Here is a 16,545-nt window from a genome sequence, read left to right as displayed (position 1 = left end):
TGTCCCACAAGTGGGTGGGATACCTACCTTATTATGTCCCAGATCTCTCATAACAGTCAAGCAGAACCCAGCTTGATTAGCAATTCCTAATATTACATTAGTAGCCAGTATCACTCTACTCATAGTCTGAAAGATTCTGGTAAAATCATTGCTAAAGTCACATACTAGAAAAAAAAAATCCTTTCAGAATTTCCTTGGAATGCTAATTGGTGTCAACGCCCCAGCTGTCTACAATGGCCAGGAACAGCTTAAAAGAATGAAACAGAGAATATCTTTCATAGAAAATAAAATTCTACTCCAATTAAAATCTTTATTTTATGTAGAGCTGGATTATGACTGACATTCATCCAAGCAGGCAGTGAGTCTTAGCCAGGATCAGAGTCTGTCTGTGCTACATCGCTCAAAAAAACACTGTGAGAGGGTGGAAGAAGGTTATCTGTCTCTTGAAACATATGATATAAAATAGACAAGTATTCTGTTTTACAGAAGTGGAACCAAAGTCAAATGCATTTCATTAATTTACCCAATAGTATATGGAATATCTGAAACAGCCAAGAGTGCTCTAAGTTCTAATCCAAAATGTAACCACAAGACCATCTTAAGGTCTTAGGAAGACAACAAGCCATTGTCAAACATCCGAGTGTGACCTTCTCAGTGTGATAACCCTCACGCTCCAGGTATAGAGGTAGGAAAACTAGTGGGAAAAAAAAAAAATAGCTGAAATTTTGACTCCTCTCCTTACTAACACAGTTTGTGTACCTGTACATCACCTCTACCTTTAGCAAATGGTTGTGAAACTGGTTCAGAAGAAAATTCAGGTCAACAAGCTTGCTGAGGAGTCAGCTTTTACCAAGGTAGATTTTGATATTAGCTGGGTTACAGATAAAGCCATGATGATGCCAGGTCCTACTCAGAATTCTGAGTTTAATCCTTACCTAAACAAGTCTCCAACTAAAATAAAAGACATTAAATTACCAGAATAATACTAGTCAAAAAGGATGCCATTGCTTAGCCTTCTAAGAGCATTCCTTTGAGAAAAGGCTAAGAGCAAGCTAAGGAGCTGCTTGATGGCCTCCTCTAACGCTAGTGCTGTTGAGCAGCAAATCTCCAGAGAAACAGTACAAAAGTCTGAAAATGCTCATAGAAGACAAGTTGGTTACATCCTGACAGAGATTTCTGGATTTGGGAAAACCATTTCTAATTGTCAAAATTCTAACCACATAGGAAGAACAGAAAAGAAGACACCAGTGTTACTTATTTACACAGACAAGAAAACTTACCTAGTGCATGTTTTTACAGCTGCATTTTAAAAGGAAAAAATTTCCAAGTGATCTTTGTTAATTACATACTATGTACAATAACTTATAAGCAGCACTAAAATAAGAAAGTATACCTGACTATATAAAGAATAATACTCTTTCAACAATAGAATTTTATTGTAGGCTTGAGAATTCTTTGTACATCAGTTACAACTCAGCAGCATTAAAAGCGTACTTCCAATGCACTAAGCCAGAGGATATTCTCAAAGCTTTTTATATGTTTGACCTTTTTTCATCTCAAGAATTAGTGACCACTTGTCAGAGAAGGGGAAAAAACCATAGAATACAGGATAGCAAAAAAGGATTTGTATACCTGATGTATCTGGTTTTACACATGCAAGGTATCATATTGTCAAATGAAACTCCAGCCTCATTAACTACTACATGTTTTCACCTGCAGCAAAGACAAAGTACACTAAATAGAACATAACCCCCTTATTCTTAAATCAAGTTGCCAGCACTACTTTTCCTGAAGAATAGAGGTAGTTTAAAAAACAGCCACAGCTAATATTATAGAAGTCGGTGTAGGTTTCTGTGGGCTGCCCTTTAATGTTAAAGTAATCTGTGGTTTCATGGGTTTCCTAACCAGGATAGAACTTAAAGTAGTAAACACACAGTTGCAGTGATGAAAAGCTAGAAAGACTTTGACACATACCACATCAAGCAAGCAGCATATTTTATCTTGTGCTGGTTCTAAGAGAAAGGTGGTTTAGCAATGACAGTGAGAAATATTCAGTGTTAAGGGAATGCAGTAGGCTTTCATCTGTAATCCCAGACTGCCACATTTTTGTCTTTATCAACCAAATCTCCACTGACCATATTTAACTGAACTGTTTAAGATGCAGATCAAAACAAATCAGCTAAGACATATATATCACTATGATATAGACATTAAGAGTATGTGTAGGTCAGAAAAAAAGTCTTAAACGTAATTTGTAAACATATTTAACAGCTGAAGACCAGTAAGAATTCAGCCTTTCAAAGTATCATTGAACTAGCAACTAGTTGCCAGTTGGCACAGCTATAAGAATGTTTTAATAAAAAGTTGGAAGAAGAGAAGGAAATTTTTTAAGTATCAGAATATAGCACTTCCCTTCTCGTTTCCACTCACTGAAGATTCTTCTCCACGAGATACTGGCTAATTTCATAACAGAATGGGGAAGAAAGGAATTCCAAACCAGTGGAAATAAAGATAGCCCAAAGCAAGAATCTCCTGTGCAAGACTGACTCGATCAATTCAGGCCTCCAGCTGTCTATGTACCAGTTAAAATCTGTGGCTCTGATTAGCCTTCCACCACAGAAGAAACTGTTTTTCCATTGTCCCCCTTTGTGTCAGACTTTGTTACAATTTCAAAAGTTACATTAAATATCTGATAAATTCCACGTGTCAGGCATAAAAAGACACATACTTCTGAACTGGCCTTGTGCAGGCTTACTCTCCTTGTCTTCACTGAATGCAATGATCTGAAGGGCATAGTTTTGATCTGGAATAAGACCTTGTATAATTGCTTTGGTTGCAGTGTTTTGAAGAATTAATTGATTGGTTTTTCCACCTGTAAGAGAAAAGAAAAAACCCACAAATACACAACTTTCTTTGCTTTTCTTATAGCACGGTAAATGTAATAACTTAAAACTACCTCAAGCTCTACAATGACCCAAGTGTTCCCACTTTTGGGACCACCCACACAGCCAGGCCAGAGGACATCCCACAAAAGTAAGAAGTCAGGCAGCCTGACCAAAGGCATGGAACAGTTTTCTTAGATAGAAACACTCTAAGATCAATCAATCAGCCTTTGTATCTGGGCCTCATGGAATAGCCACAGTGTCCAGCAAAACTGTTAATTAAGGAAAAAAGAAACATCTGACAAAAAGCTGTCAAATTTGGTAACATCATACCCACAGGCTTTCACACTGCTCTGTGATTGGCTGCCAGTTCTGACCCCATCATACCCACATCATCTCTGAATAGCCTCTTTGCCCACTTCCTTTGAGCAAGGAAATTCTTGTGTATAAATACAAATATTAAACATTTCTATACATACATATATATAAACATCACCTACACATATGTACAAATATGTATTTTAGCTGTATGTTAAAAGTCTATCTATAGCTAAATATGTACAGAAGTAGTGCCTCTACACAGGTAGCCTGATACAGCCACTTTGTTGCCTATCTTTACATTTCAAGTCTTCATTCAAAAAAAATTTAAAAGGTTTTGTGTTTTGTTTTGGGTTTTTTTAAGGTTTGGTCTAAAATCTTTTTGGTCTTTTCTGGGGAGCTCACTATGGGAGAAAGCCCAGGGAGATCTACCTCAAAGCTTTGACTGAAATAGGGTTCCTATGCTCTCCTTTGAACACTTCCTAGACTTCCTTACACCCCACTAGAAGAAAGGTAAAGACAGATGATCAGTGACAATTCCCAAGGACTACATACAAAGCATAACTAGCATCCACCCACTTCTACTACCTTAAGCATTTGATTGCCATATTCTATGCCTATGCTCACCCTCTGGTGAGATTGATTTCTCTCTTCTGTTGACCAGCCAATACTCCATTATCAACAGCTTGCTTACAGTTCCTTAGCCCTGAAGGATGACCCTAGCCTCTGAAAAGTTGTTCAGCCTTAGGAAGACAGTCCTTTCACCTTAAAAGAGAACATACAGACTTTTGTTTTACCTGAACTTGGAGTGACAAGAAGCTTATATCCAGTGAATTGCCCTCTGGGGGCTTTCCAAGAGATCTGTACACTGTCAGGATTGACTACGTTATATCTTAGTCTTGTTGGTGGGGACACTGCAAGTGGGGAAAGAAAACAACATTTTAAATTCAAATAAAAAGCAACCGCCAATTTTAAACAAACATAAACACATATAGGAAGACAACACAAAATTTTAATGATAAAGGATGCAAGTTATTCAAAATGTCACATACATCAGTTTATTAGTTTGTAAAATGACATCCCCAGGTGCACTACTTCCCTCAGACATACCTTCTATTTATCTCTTTATAAAAACAAACTAACAACCTAACAGCAGAGGACAGAAAGACAAAGTGTTAGATGTTAAGACTCTAGTTTAGCAGGCAAAGCTGGTAATAAAAATGCTCTTTGTTAATATATGGGAATTAAAATTGCTCTCCTTGCTTACACTGACGATATGCATTACCTAGCCTCCTTTACCTCGCATTGCCATGGGTGTTTCCCCACATTTAAGGTCACTCAGGGCCAAATTTTCAAAGCCTTGTGAAGACACAATAACCAAGAGGAAAGATAGGCATGCACAAGGCAGAGGGAACATCAGCTGCCCAATTTGCAAACCTGGCCTAAGCAGCCCACAAACTGGCCCAGCTGCAAGCACTGCTTCAGTCTCATTCAAGACTAGAAGGCATGAACAGGCTAGTCGAGATTTAGACAGGGGCAATCTGGATGGTAAGCAAATCTGGCTTCTATTAATATTGTGCCATCACCTAGGTTTCAAATAGAAGCAGCAGGTGAAATGAATAAAAGCACGAAACGATTAAGAGGTGATATTTCAGTGAAGCAATGCACAGAGGAACAAATGGAAAATCCACCCCACCTTCTTACTGCAGTGTCAGCAACTTTGTATCTATGCACATAAACTAGTTTTTCACAGCTTTGCATCCCTCTGCTCAGGCAAGCTCCAGAGATGCTGGACAACACATCTACATAGCATTTCTGCTCTGTTTCAGGGAGCCACATACCTCCTTCACAGCAAATAACTGAGGCAGAGCTGCCAGTTGTACAGCCTGTGGTATCCAAGGCTGCCAATAAGAGGAACTCTTTATACATTTGAACAGGGTTCGGCTCACAGAACTAACTGATCTAGAGCGAAAGGCAGCCAGGGAAGTTACCCAGAGGCTGAACAACAGAAAGGGCTAGAAAAGCTTAACAAACTCCTCCATGAACTTTACTCCTCCTCTTCCCACTACCTCCACAGCCCCCTGAAATTTCTCCTTCATTTTCCAAACCATTGGTGTTTCTGCCACTACCACCCTTAAGGTTTCTGTTAGTAAGTCTAAGAAATAAGGGAAATTATCTGAAGGGGGGAAGTGGCAATTTCTTTCCCCCCGGGCCCAAGATAGCTCTTAATTGACTAGGCTCATGCCCACAGTTGGTTGGTCCACTAGATATAATATACCAAGACTTCTCATGATATTTCTGAGATAAGGATTACAGCATACAGAACATCTGAGTCAACAGGCCGAATGTGCTAGCCAACAGTCTCTGGCCTCTCCATTCGACCTGCTACAGTCAATGCAGCTCTGGCACTAGCAGCAGCCAAAGACCTGTCCTGAACGGATTACTTTTTCCTACATGCTCCTTTTTCCAACAGCTTGGGGGAAGAAAGAAGAAGGAAAGAGGCAGGCTGTAGTTTTTTTGAGATTTGGGGTCGTGTTTTTTTCATGTCTTCTACTGTTAAAAACATTTTGGGTCTTAGAAGTAAAAATCTGGAGGTTTAATACAAGAGATGTATTCCCTTGCACCCAGCCTCTCAATCCATAAGGGACAGTTTTGCCAGACCAAAGGCAGGTTCTGCAGTTCTCTGCCTTAAGGGACTTAACACCAGAATGCAGAACAGAGAGTATGTAAGCACCAAGAACAGCTTAGTAACACCTCCACATTCTCAAAGACTTCAGAGAACAAGCTCAAGAAGAGAGGCAAGAGGACAGAAACAGCAGGTAGCACACCAATTCCACACACTCAAAACTGTTCTGATTTGCAGCACTGGGCTTACACCCAAACAGTGCATTTCCCCAGTTGCTGGGCACAATCTTGTCAGACCTAGTCTTCAGAGTGCCTGTCACCTCCCTGAAGTTTAGAGAAAGAGAGGCTGCGAGCAAGAGTGTGTGTAGGAATCACTGCAAATACAAAACCAGTTCTTTGAAAATTTGGCCCTTGTATTGCAAAATGTTTTTCTGGGCAGGTTTCTGCAAGAACATTCAGCATGCTATGATTGTAATAAAATGACAGAGACTATGGCAAAAAGTTTTGAAAGCCAAGCAGACTGTACTTATGGATTACAGCTTTTAATTCATTCTCAAGATTCATTCTGTCTTTGAGCTATACACAAGTCACAATGAATTGGGGCTGAATGAACCAAGAGTGACAAATCATACCTGGAAGTTTGCAAAATATGCAATTCCTTTTATTATTTATTTCATCTAAGGAATAGCAAATAAAGTTTTGAACAATGACGGTATGCATAAAATGCTACAGATTTTACCCGGATTAAGTGGCAAATTTGTATGGGGATTAAGAGGCAGAGCAGAGAGCAACAAAGTAACACCAAGGACTGACAAAAAAAAAAATCATGTCTTAGAACTTCAGAATTTGTTTTCTCTGCCATCTTTTTCCTTCCCCTGTCATTCCATTCTCTTCTACTTTCGACTTAACAGTTTGTAAAAGCACCTTCTAACAAAGAAGCATAGTTCTGGTCTAATTGCTATTAGCCATCACCAAACCAGGTAAATTTTGGGAGCCCCTAAAAAACAATCACAGATCTTACAAGCAAAGAAGGACACAATCACCAAAAGTTTTTCTGTTTACTACAGAGTTACAATGTGAAAGACTAGAAAAGTTGTGCCAGAATAGTCTTTACATAACTAGTCAATTTTCACTAGGTACTTTTTTTATCAAAGGTGGCAGTGCAGTGGAATGGAGATTCCCACACAGCAATTAACCATAAGGAATAAAAGAATTATTCACCAGAGAGAGATACTCAACTGTGTCTTAGTTGTGCAAAGACTAATGTTCTGGCATAGAAAAGTACATATAGCTAAGGAAGTTAAAAATCTAACACTTGAACAGACAACAAAATATTGATGGGAATTACTACACATTCACCAACCTGAAGAGGATATCTTTATTTCTTTGGACCTTTATTGTCTGTGGAACAAAATCTCACTTCTTGCAGAAAGGGAGAAAAATTAATCCAAGCTGAGTCAGTTAACTGATAAAAATCAGTAGCTAGAGCTCGTTAAGTGGCTTTACAGGAATGCAAAAGTGAATGGCCGTCAGCAACATTAGAGCAGTCACCCAAAAGAAAACTACAGACAAGTTCAGGGCTTTAGTTTATGTCACCAGATAAATTAGCACTCCAAATACATGACTCTTATGGACAACTAGGGAAAGAGTGTTTTGAACTATTCCATACCTTAATGGAAAGGAAAAATACCATAAATTGCATATGTGCAGCTCTCCAAGACATCCAATAGTCTAAGATTGGATACTAACTAAACTTTGTGGCTTCCAATTTACTTTTGTCATAAGAATTGAACAAGTTAATATGCACTGCAATTACATAGCAATTACATTAGTAACACATGGAAATAATTGGTACACAAATAAAAGTTTCCATCTTTAAATACAGAAGGAAAATTCTTAAAGCAAGTTACTTTATGAATAAATGGAAAATTCTTAAGTATTTTTCTTGCCCACCACTATTTTTGTGTACTATATAAGAACATAAGTAGACAAAAGCTGGATTGTTTGGTTGCTGTTGTTTAAGTGACATTATGCTGAATGAGGAAGAAACAGCAGTGATGAAAGAATAATTGCTGAGTAAAAACTGAATGGCACTATGTGGTTTTTAAGGTATTCAGGCAATAAATGAGATAAAACCATGTAGCTCAATGCAGGTAACTCCTCAGTTGAAGGAATAAGTTGTAGCTTCAGGCATGTTGACTTCAGTCTCCCAAACACATTCTCCTTTCCAAGAAGTCACATTACACACCTCTACCTGAGTATCTATGCCAAAGGAAGGAAACACAAGCTGGAACTAATACCAGCTCTTCCTACAACTTGGCAGTGTACAATTTCTTAAAACAGACAAACATACTGTTAGTGCTGTATTAAATTGTAAATAGTTAGCCAGCTGCATGAAGAGTTTACTGCAAGGGGTGGCAACCTTGAGAAAAGACAAGATTTGAGAAACATCTTATTACTTCAAGTGTAGCAAGAGATATTTTTATTCTGTGAACATGGAATAGAGACTTTGTATCACCCCATTCAATAATATAACAGACATTTTGGGCCAAGTCAATAGTCCACTTAGCTTAGTATCACACTGCTGACAGCATTCAGCAGCTGATGCTTGCTGAAAGAGTATAAGAACAAGGGAAGTATTGTTCTTTATTCATCAAGTACACCAACTCTAGCTTCTGCTGGTGTGATGATTGTGGAAAAAACTCTCTCTGACCTTCATTTCATTGTATTAATAGTATGAGAGTTTTCTTCCTTATATATGACCAATTAAATCAATGTTTTAAAAAAAAAAAAAAAAAGAGTGGGAGGAAGAGTATGGTTTTCCAAGCTCAAGGAATCTTGCAAAACTTTCTGGAGATGGATCTCAATCCCCAATCCTGTTTTGCAAATCTTAACCATATGTATTAGTACTGAAATACACACAGAGACGACTAACCATATGCTTTGCTTTATTGGCTCATTAAGTCGCAAACATTCTGCACCTCATTTCTGACCAGAATTGACGTGTTGAACACTGGGAACATCTATTTCTTCATTCACCTCACATCACCCACATTAAATATTACTGCTTACATGTGTCCCTATGTTCTGGGAGAGGCTTGTAAAACGCTCGCAGATTCCCAAACATCCAAGATGGCATGCTTGCCCAGCACTTGAGTGCCACGCAGACTGGACAGCACCGCTATTTGCATTTACCAGAACTTGGAAGGCCTCAAGTTACCATTACTCTCCAAATGTGCTCATAAATAATGCATTATACAAGATGTTTTAGAAGAGACCCAGGATCAAATTCTGCTCCCAGTTACGCCTATGCAGTCTCATATCAAAGGGATTACATAAATATAAAGTTGAGTGAAACATCTTTCTTTAGAAATCATAAAAAATTCATTGGCATTCTTCCTCCCTTCTTCCCCAAGCAATACAATAAATTTTCTCTAGAAGTCAAACCACTGTCAATACGATCCAACAAGTATTTAAGCCTAACAATCTCAGCAGTGTCTTTAATACCCACAAAGCAGATTTAAAAAAAAAAGCTGCAGAAGGAGTCTGTGACATTTAACAGTCCTGTGCAATATTGTATGATGTGTTAAAATAGCTACTGTTCCAACAAAGAAAAAAAATATATATTCCATACAAGCTTAGTATCATAGCTGGACCTTCAAACTTACTTGATTACGTAGAGGACAGTCACAGCAATTTCTGATCAGTACTTTCACATAAATAAGAGTTAAAAAAAATGTTCCGTATAACTCATTTTGAGACACCTGAATTTGCAAAAAGATGCTATTTGAGATACTAAGTTCAAAGAGCACACATGAACACGTAATTCTACCCTCTCCCCCACCGAGATCAGCAGCAAAACTCCTGCTTCATTTCAGTAGTACTGGATCCACATCCGACAAAGAGGGAAGTAGCACTTGCATTTGGAATAAGAAAGTCTAATTCTGTACATCAGAGTGAAAAGCTCCATCATCTTATTTATGACTTACCTTGGCCCTGGGCATCACTGATGAAGAAAGCTGTGACAGCTAAAAAAGCCAAGAAGAAACAGCTCTGTATCTCATACCGACAAAGCATCTTCCCCTCAATACACACAGTATCAGCAGGTCTGAAAACACATAGAACAAAAAGACTTATTTGACCTGCAAAGATAAGGCATCCGCTTTAATGAAGAGTGTGGGCAAAATCTGGATTCCATTAAAAAAAAATTGGGAATTTGCCATAGACATCAACAGAGTCAAGATTTCATCCTGACAGCAGTTTTATAACTAAAGCATATTTTACCTGAAAGGGACAAAGAACACCATCTGGGCCACTCAACAGTTCTGAAAATTCAGCCCATGTAAAGAGAAAACCGATATTCTTTGCTAAGCCTGCATGAGTATTGGAAGTAGAGTTTGCTATGTATAACAAGGTAAAATGGGTATCTCTATACAATCCAGTGTTGCAAGCACCTTATCAAGATACCTGTGGTAGACAACTCTGAAGCTGAAGCTCTTGATAACAAAGTACGACTGAAACTATTATCTACTTTATATCCAGAAAGCATCCAGAATGGGATGTTAAATTACATATTTTGGGACTCTGTAATAAAAAAAATGAGATGAGAACTGCCCTGCAAGCCTACCATAAAATAGCAAATGCATGGACTCAATAACTGCAGTCAAATAATCATTGATGAGTTCAACTGAGCAATTTTCCACATCACTTGTCAAAAAAGGCAGAACTTTGTTCCGAGGAAACACAAGTCCCCTTCTCACTGTCCTCTACAGCCTACTCTATTTTTCCTTTTTCTGTCTTATTCGACTTACTCTGTGCTCTGTTTTACTACCTGGCACTTACAGTGACTAAAGCAGACACAGCTCAGAAGGTAAGCAGGGTATCAGCTGAGTAAGCATTAATTCTATTTGTAGATAATACCATGGTCAAAAATACTCTAACTTAATCAGTTAGGAACATCAACACTTTCAGAGTGCAGCATGATATGAACACTCAGGGTAGTCCTAGGTGAACTCATTGGGTTACAGGAAGCAATTCTGGTGCCAAAGAACAAGTTCCAGAAGGAGTGATTGATCTGTCCCACAGAAGCTAGGTTTAAACCAGTACAAATTTGATTATCTGAACTTGGCCTTTAACGCTCTCCAGTACAGCTATTCAACATATATAGAAGCACCTCTCAAGATACATCAACATATTAATAACATCGTGCTTATAAACATTTATCTGTCACTCAACTTTACTGCACTAGTTTAGTCAATTTTCTGAGCCAGGAAGAAGAATTTTTGCTGCCCTCTCCTGTTACTACTTTACAGGAGAATTAAATTAAGATAATTAATAGTAGATTTCTTACTGTCAACAAGGAGTCAGCATGTGAAGGTTTACTTTGGTAAATTTTGGTTTATGTATTTCTGTGTTGCAGGTCCTCCCATTTACCTCCTGTGTCATTTTCTTTAATATTCCCAACATACCATCATTGAATTTGCCTTCTGTGTTTTCATTGTCTTCTGAGGAAGGCACAAAGCAAGTGGTTCAACCACTATCTAATATAAAAGGCAGATTGAAGCACCTCAACCATTAATAAACAGATAAGAGGATAAGACCTACATCTCCTTCTCTCTTTAAGTATTTGCAGTTTGCCATAGTTATCCCAGGACTTGGTAGGTCTACTGTTGCAAATCCCAGTCATGAATGCTTGATATGCCACCTAGAAATATATAGGAGGCTCAATCATTGTGAATTCCATCCCCACAGGAGGTTACCTAAGTTTTAGCCAAATTATCAACAAATTTCACACTACTTAAATATATATTTTGAATCTATCTCTTACAATATAAATCTCTCAAGACAGAGGCAAATAGCTAGATCCAATAACAAAAATGTGCACCAGAAACTTAGGTATTGCTACGCCTGGTTCTTAGGACACGTCCCCCAGATGGAATTCAGAAAGCCGAGCAAAACATCCAGGCTTCCTACTACATGAACACAAAGAGTCAGACACCCAAGGACTAGATCCAGACGAGTCAGCACAGTCAGCAGACAGTTGCCTAGTGACGGGCAATAGGAAGAACGAAGAGAGTTAAGTCTTAAACAGTCTGAAATCCACCCCTTGTGTATCTCACACTGGGTATCGATGCTTCTCCCCTCACTCGGGCATGCAACCTGGAACAAGTAAAGGCAGACCCTTCAAAGAACAGCACATAACTCATTCTTCAATGCAGTCACCGCTGACAATGTGTAGATTCCTTTCCATGTAATAACCCAGACATTAAAATATTCACTTACAGTGGTGGCTCAATTTCCCATCTGCTAGATTTGATATAAACCCTCCTCCCAAATAAGAGCTATAAATACTGACAGGTAATCCTGCATAAAAACACTCCCTACTGCTGCTTTTAGAGAAAAGCCATTGCACAGAGAAGTAAGATTTACTGCGATACATACAACTGGTGCTGGATAAACTAGGCACAAGTTCACCTCTGCCGTGACCTGCACTTCAAGGTTCACTTAACTAGGAAAGGCAACCACCCGTCTGCAGCCACCTTGTGGCTGACATCATCTGAGAATAAAAAGGAATATCCTGTTCCTCCAGCTTTCTATATATTTCACCTTTTCTTAACTATTTGGTAAAACAGTTATCTGACAGAATAGCCCTGGCAGCAGGGACCAAACCCTCCAAGCCAAGAGCCCTGCCCATGAGGTGAGCCCCACTGCCCCGTGTGCTCACAGATCCTCTCCCGGGTGGGCGCCGGGATGCTTGCCTGCCTGCCTGCCTGCCCGGAACATCGGCACCGGCCTGGCAACACGCACCTTCTCCTGAGGGAACGACCTGCGTCTGAGACCTCCCAGCGCGGGAGAAACGTGACACACATCTCCGTGCTCCGTACCGCCCCGGCTGCCGAGGCGCACCCAGCCCAGGCCAGGAGGCAGAGCCGCCTCGGCACAGGCCTGGCGCCCTTCTCCAAGCCAGGCGGGTTGGCGCTGCCCTCCTGAATGGGAGCCCGGGGGTTATTTCTCCTATCTCGGTGGCTCGTTATGGAGCGGCGTGACCCGGCCTCCACCCGCTGCCTGGGAACGGGCCCACGTTTCGCGGGTTAACGTCCCCGCTGGGCGAAAGGAAGAGCGCGACCTGCCCCGGCACCGCCGCGGCCTCGAGAGAGCCGCCGGGCCCGCCGCCATGGCCGCCGCCCCCGCACGGGAAGGGCGGGAAGGCGGCAGAGGGGGCCGGCGGCGAGGCGGAGACGCCGTCCCGGCTCTGGCGGACCCGCCGGCGCTGGCACGGCCCGGTGGGCGCGTTCCGTCCGCCTCTCCGCAGCCCCCGCCACGCGGCTCCAGCCCGGCCTGAGGGGCCGCGGCTCACGACCGCGGCGCTGCGCCTGACCCCCCGCCCCGACTCCTCTTCGGGGCGCTCCCCGGCACCAGCACCCACGGGCCTCCCGTGTGAAAGCGGGTTCCAGCCCCCAAGCTGAGAAAGGGACAGCGGGGAGCTGGTTGCCTCCGCCGAGCATGAAGCGAGGGACGGGCCCGGTGAGACCCAGGGGCCGCCTGCCGGGAACCCCCGCGCCGGCAGCAGCCGCCCGCCGCCCGGGCAGCCACCCGCTACAACACCACGCTCCAGGCGCCGGGCGTGAGGAGCCGGGGCGAAGCGATCTGCCTCGACGCGCCGCGGGAGAGAGAGGGGGAAGGAGGGAGGGAGGGAGGATGCACCCGCGGGGCAGCGGCCAGACCCTCCGTTTTAAAGTGTGACTGTTTATTTTTCGGTTATGATTATTTTTAAAAGTAAGGCTTTCGCGGGAGTTTCTAAGGGGCTCCCCTGCCCCGGGCTCGCCACTTTCCACCCCTCCATCTCCTCCTCCCTCTCGCAAGTCTCCCTCCGGGCGCCGTTCCCGTGGCCGGGCAGGTGGGTGGGAAGCGCTCCCACTCCCGCTCCTGCCCCGGACCCCGGACCCCCCGCCCGCCTCGCCCCAGCCCTCGAGGGAGACGAAGCGGAGCTCACACCGACCTGTGCGGGCATCAGCGGGGGAGCAGCCGGTGGGGGTACGGCCGCTCGTGTTCACGCGGGGCTGTGGGTGTCGAGACGGCTGCGGGAGAGCCGCTTCCCTCCCTTCTGGCCGCTCTTCCCCTCGCTGCGCCGCATCTGATAAGGCGAAAGGGTAGCGAAAGGAGGCGGGCAGTTATAGAGCAGAAGGTGGAAAGAAGGGGGGAAAAAAAAGAGGCACGAGCGATGCCTGAGATCCAACCCTCCGCCCCCGAGCCCGACCTCCGCGGCGGGGGCGCGGCCAGGTGCGCGGGGAGGCAGGGCCGGCGTGGGCTGCGGGGGGGCTCAGGCAGCGTCACGCGTGCAGGTGCTGTACTTTTCAGTGTCCTCTTTCTTCTGGTTTTGCTACCTTTCCACTCATTTTCCTCTCCCCGAAGGTCCTGGTTCACTGCGTTTTAAATGATTTAGAAGGTGCCTGCTCGGCGGTACGGCTTGGAATGCAAGTATCCCCCAGTGCCGGGTATTGCGATGTGTGGAGGAATGATTCATCGGGGAAACATTTATATTAAAGTGTTCCAGCACTTGTCTGGCTTAGTATAAACCTTGATTAAAAGCCTCGTAGTACATATGCACATTTTTGCCGTATGCATAGACACTGCAGTGGGGACGTGGAATTGCAGAATCTCTGTTCATACAGAAATACGAGTTACCCTATGGTATACCCTACTGAATCTACAATTAAGGCTGCTAGTCACAAAGTTTGAAAGTCCCGAGAATTTAAGAGGTGAATGAAAATTGTAGTTACAACGTGCCTGGTCATCTGTATAAAATTACAAATGAAATCACCAAAGGACTGCAGTGAAGAAACAACAGGCGTAGGTGAAACAGAGATGTGGATCCCTTTCTTAATGTAAGAGTCCCTTCTAGGGAAGGGGAAGGCAGTAAGTCTCAGGGAGATGACTGTGACTGACTCTGTAAAGCAGGACCTTCTGTTGCTGAGTAGGATTCCCAGTCCTGCAGACTCTTGTCCAAATTCACAGTGCACAGATGTCTTTCCACTGAAACTACAGAAGTGTTTGAGTCCAGTTGTTTTCTATAACAAAGGTTAAAAAGCATTCCTAGATCTAAAAAGCATCTCCCACATCTAGGAATCTGGGAGGTCCTATCATCTGCAGTTATTCTACTGCGTTGCCAGCTGTGTGCAATGGCCAACACTTGGACCAGTCAAGAGAGTAGCTTGCAAGATAACAATTCCTCTGAAGCAGTAAGAGGTTCAGCTCATTAATGCTAAATGTGATACATTTTGTACCTTTTCAGTAGTTTACGTATTTAGCTAAACAATAATATCCAGAAGACAAGGAAGCAGATGGATAGGTCTATTTGCAATGCCCTTGAAGACTCGGTAGATGTAGAGAGATAAATCAGCCTAATCCATGACTGTTTGCTGGCTCATGTATTTCAGGGCAGGACAAGGAACAGCCTGCCAAAGGGAGAGTCTGGGTCCCTCTCGCGCTCTTTTTTTTTTTTTTTTTTTTCCCCGAATTTATAATGTAGTATGCAAAGTCCATGAGCACCATCCTGTGGCTGCATCTAGTGAGAGTACTGGGGCTCACAATAAAAAGTCTTGACGATCCCACTGACCGGTAAATAGATTCTGTAACTCTCTGCAGCCTTCAAACAACCTTATACTTTAATTTTTAATTACCTGTTTGCATCAGAGATGAAACTAATATTTTAAGTTTACGCGAAGTGTGTGCTTTCAGGGGTAACTCAGCTGATTTTATTAATGTCAGTTTATTTTCCTTATTTACAATGCTATTTTTACACTATTTGTCCACTTTTTAGAGTGAATCATGCTTGTTAATACTGAGCTTTATTCAGCTTTCTCTGGAAAGCACCATAGATCTCCTTGCATAATTACAAGGAAGAGCATACGTTGTTCAAAAGTTCACGATAAAAGTTAAAAGGTAAAGCTTCCTTGAAAGAGTTTGTATAAGTTGCACATTGGAAATAGAGTAAGATCACAATATGCACAATATTAATGTACAAATGATTTACCAATGTTTCCTTCTTGTCTTCCATCCAAAAAAACCCTGGAGTTTTGAGAAGAAATTTACTGAGTGTGAATTTACCTTCCACTATTTCGATTGGCCAAGTCTCAGTGACTTCAAAAGAACAATTTACAGCCACCACATTTTAATAGTATTTACACCAACAAGATATGGACCATCCTTTGCTTGGCTAGCATAGATTCCACAAAATTTCTATAAATAGGATTACATGGGAATGATACCGAAAATACAGCTGGAAACAATTTCACTAATGCAATGCAAGAACAGAATTAGTGCAGGCTGGTGAGCTCAAAGTGAGCTGTGCTGAATATCTAATGGTACAATGGAACCAATGTTCAGTCACCAATGTCGGATCACTGACAGCAGTATTTGTGGGAACTGAACAGAAACCAAAACAATGGATGGTTTTGGTGGCTGTGGGGAAAAAGTATGCTGTAATAATCAATCCTCACCTTTTTCAAATATCTTCTGCTTTTTAGGATATACTTATAATATTTTGCTGACTTTTTTGATATACTAATGAATGCAATGTTAGTTGCTATGCCATTTTTCACAAGACTTAGGAAAACAGAATATCAAGTTTGGGGGATATTTTTAAATTCCAAATAATTAAAAACTAATCAGGTCTTGTATTCTTTTATTACGGGCGGGGGGTGTGTTACATGTTTTTAAA

The 16,545-nt window shown here is 42.0% G+C and overlaps 1 protein-coding gene across 8 annotated transcripts in view; it reads right to left on the bottom strand.

The window, feature by feature from the left end:
- COL14A1 (collagen type XIV alpha 1 chain) overlaps positions 1 to 14,047 on the bottom strand; it is a 126,163-nt gene extending 112,116 nt beyond the window's left edge. For 4 of the 8 annotated variants that reach the window (XM_052787147.1, XM_052787149.1, XM_052787148.1 and 1 more), the window contains exons 1-4: positions 13,825 to 14,046; positions 9,815 to 9,933; positions 3,998 to 4,114; positions 2,729 to 2,872 (exon numbers count right to left, since the gene is read on the bottom strand). In XM_052787147.1, coding sequence (XP_052643107.1) covers positions 2,729 to 2,872; positions 3,998 to 4,114; positions 9,815 to 9,902 — 349 coding nt within the window. In that variant the 5' untranslated portion in view covers positions 9,903 to 9,933; positions 13,825 to 14,046. Of the gene's footprint in view, positions 1 to 2,728; positions 2,873 to 3,997; positions 4,115 to 9,814; positions 9,934 to 13,824 lie in introns of all 8 variants that reach the window. The other 4 variants (XR_008235199.1, XM_052787151.1, XM_052787152.1 and 1 more) reach the window with 2 other exon arrangements.
- Positions 14,048 to 16,545: the final 2,498 nt, after the last annotated feature.

The sequence above is a fragment of the Harpia harpyja genome, chromosome 5 (assembly GCF_026419915.1).
Source record: "Harpia harpyja isolate bHarHar1 chromosome 5, bHarHar1 primary haplotype, whole genome shotgun sequence".
NCBI lineage: Eukaryota > Metazoa > Chordata > Aves > Accipitriformes > Accipitridae > Harpia > Harpia harpyja.
This window is presented reverse-complemented; position numbering and strand designations above follow the sequence as displayed.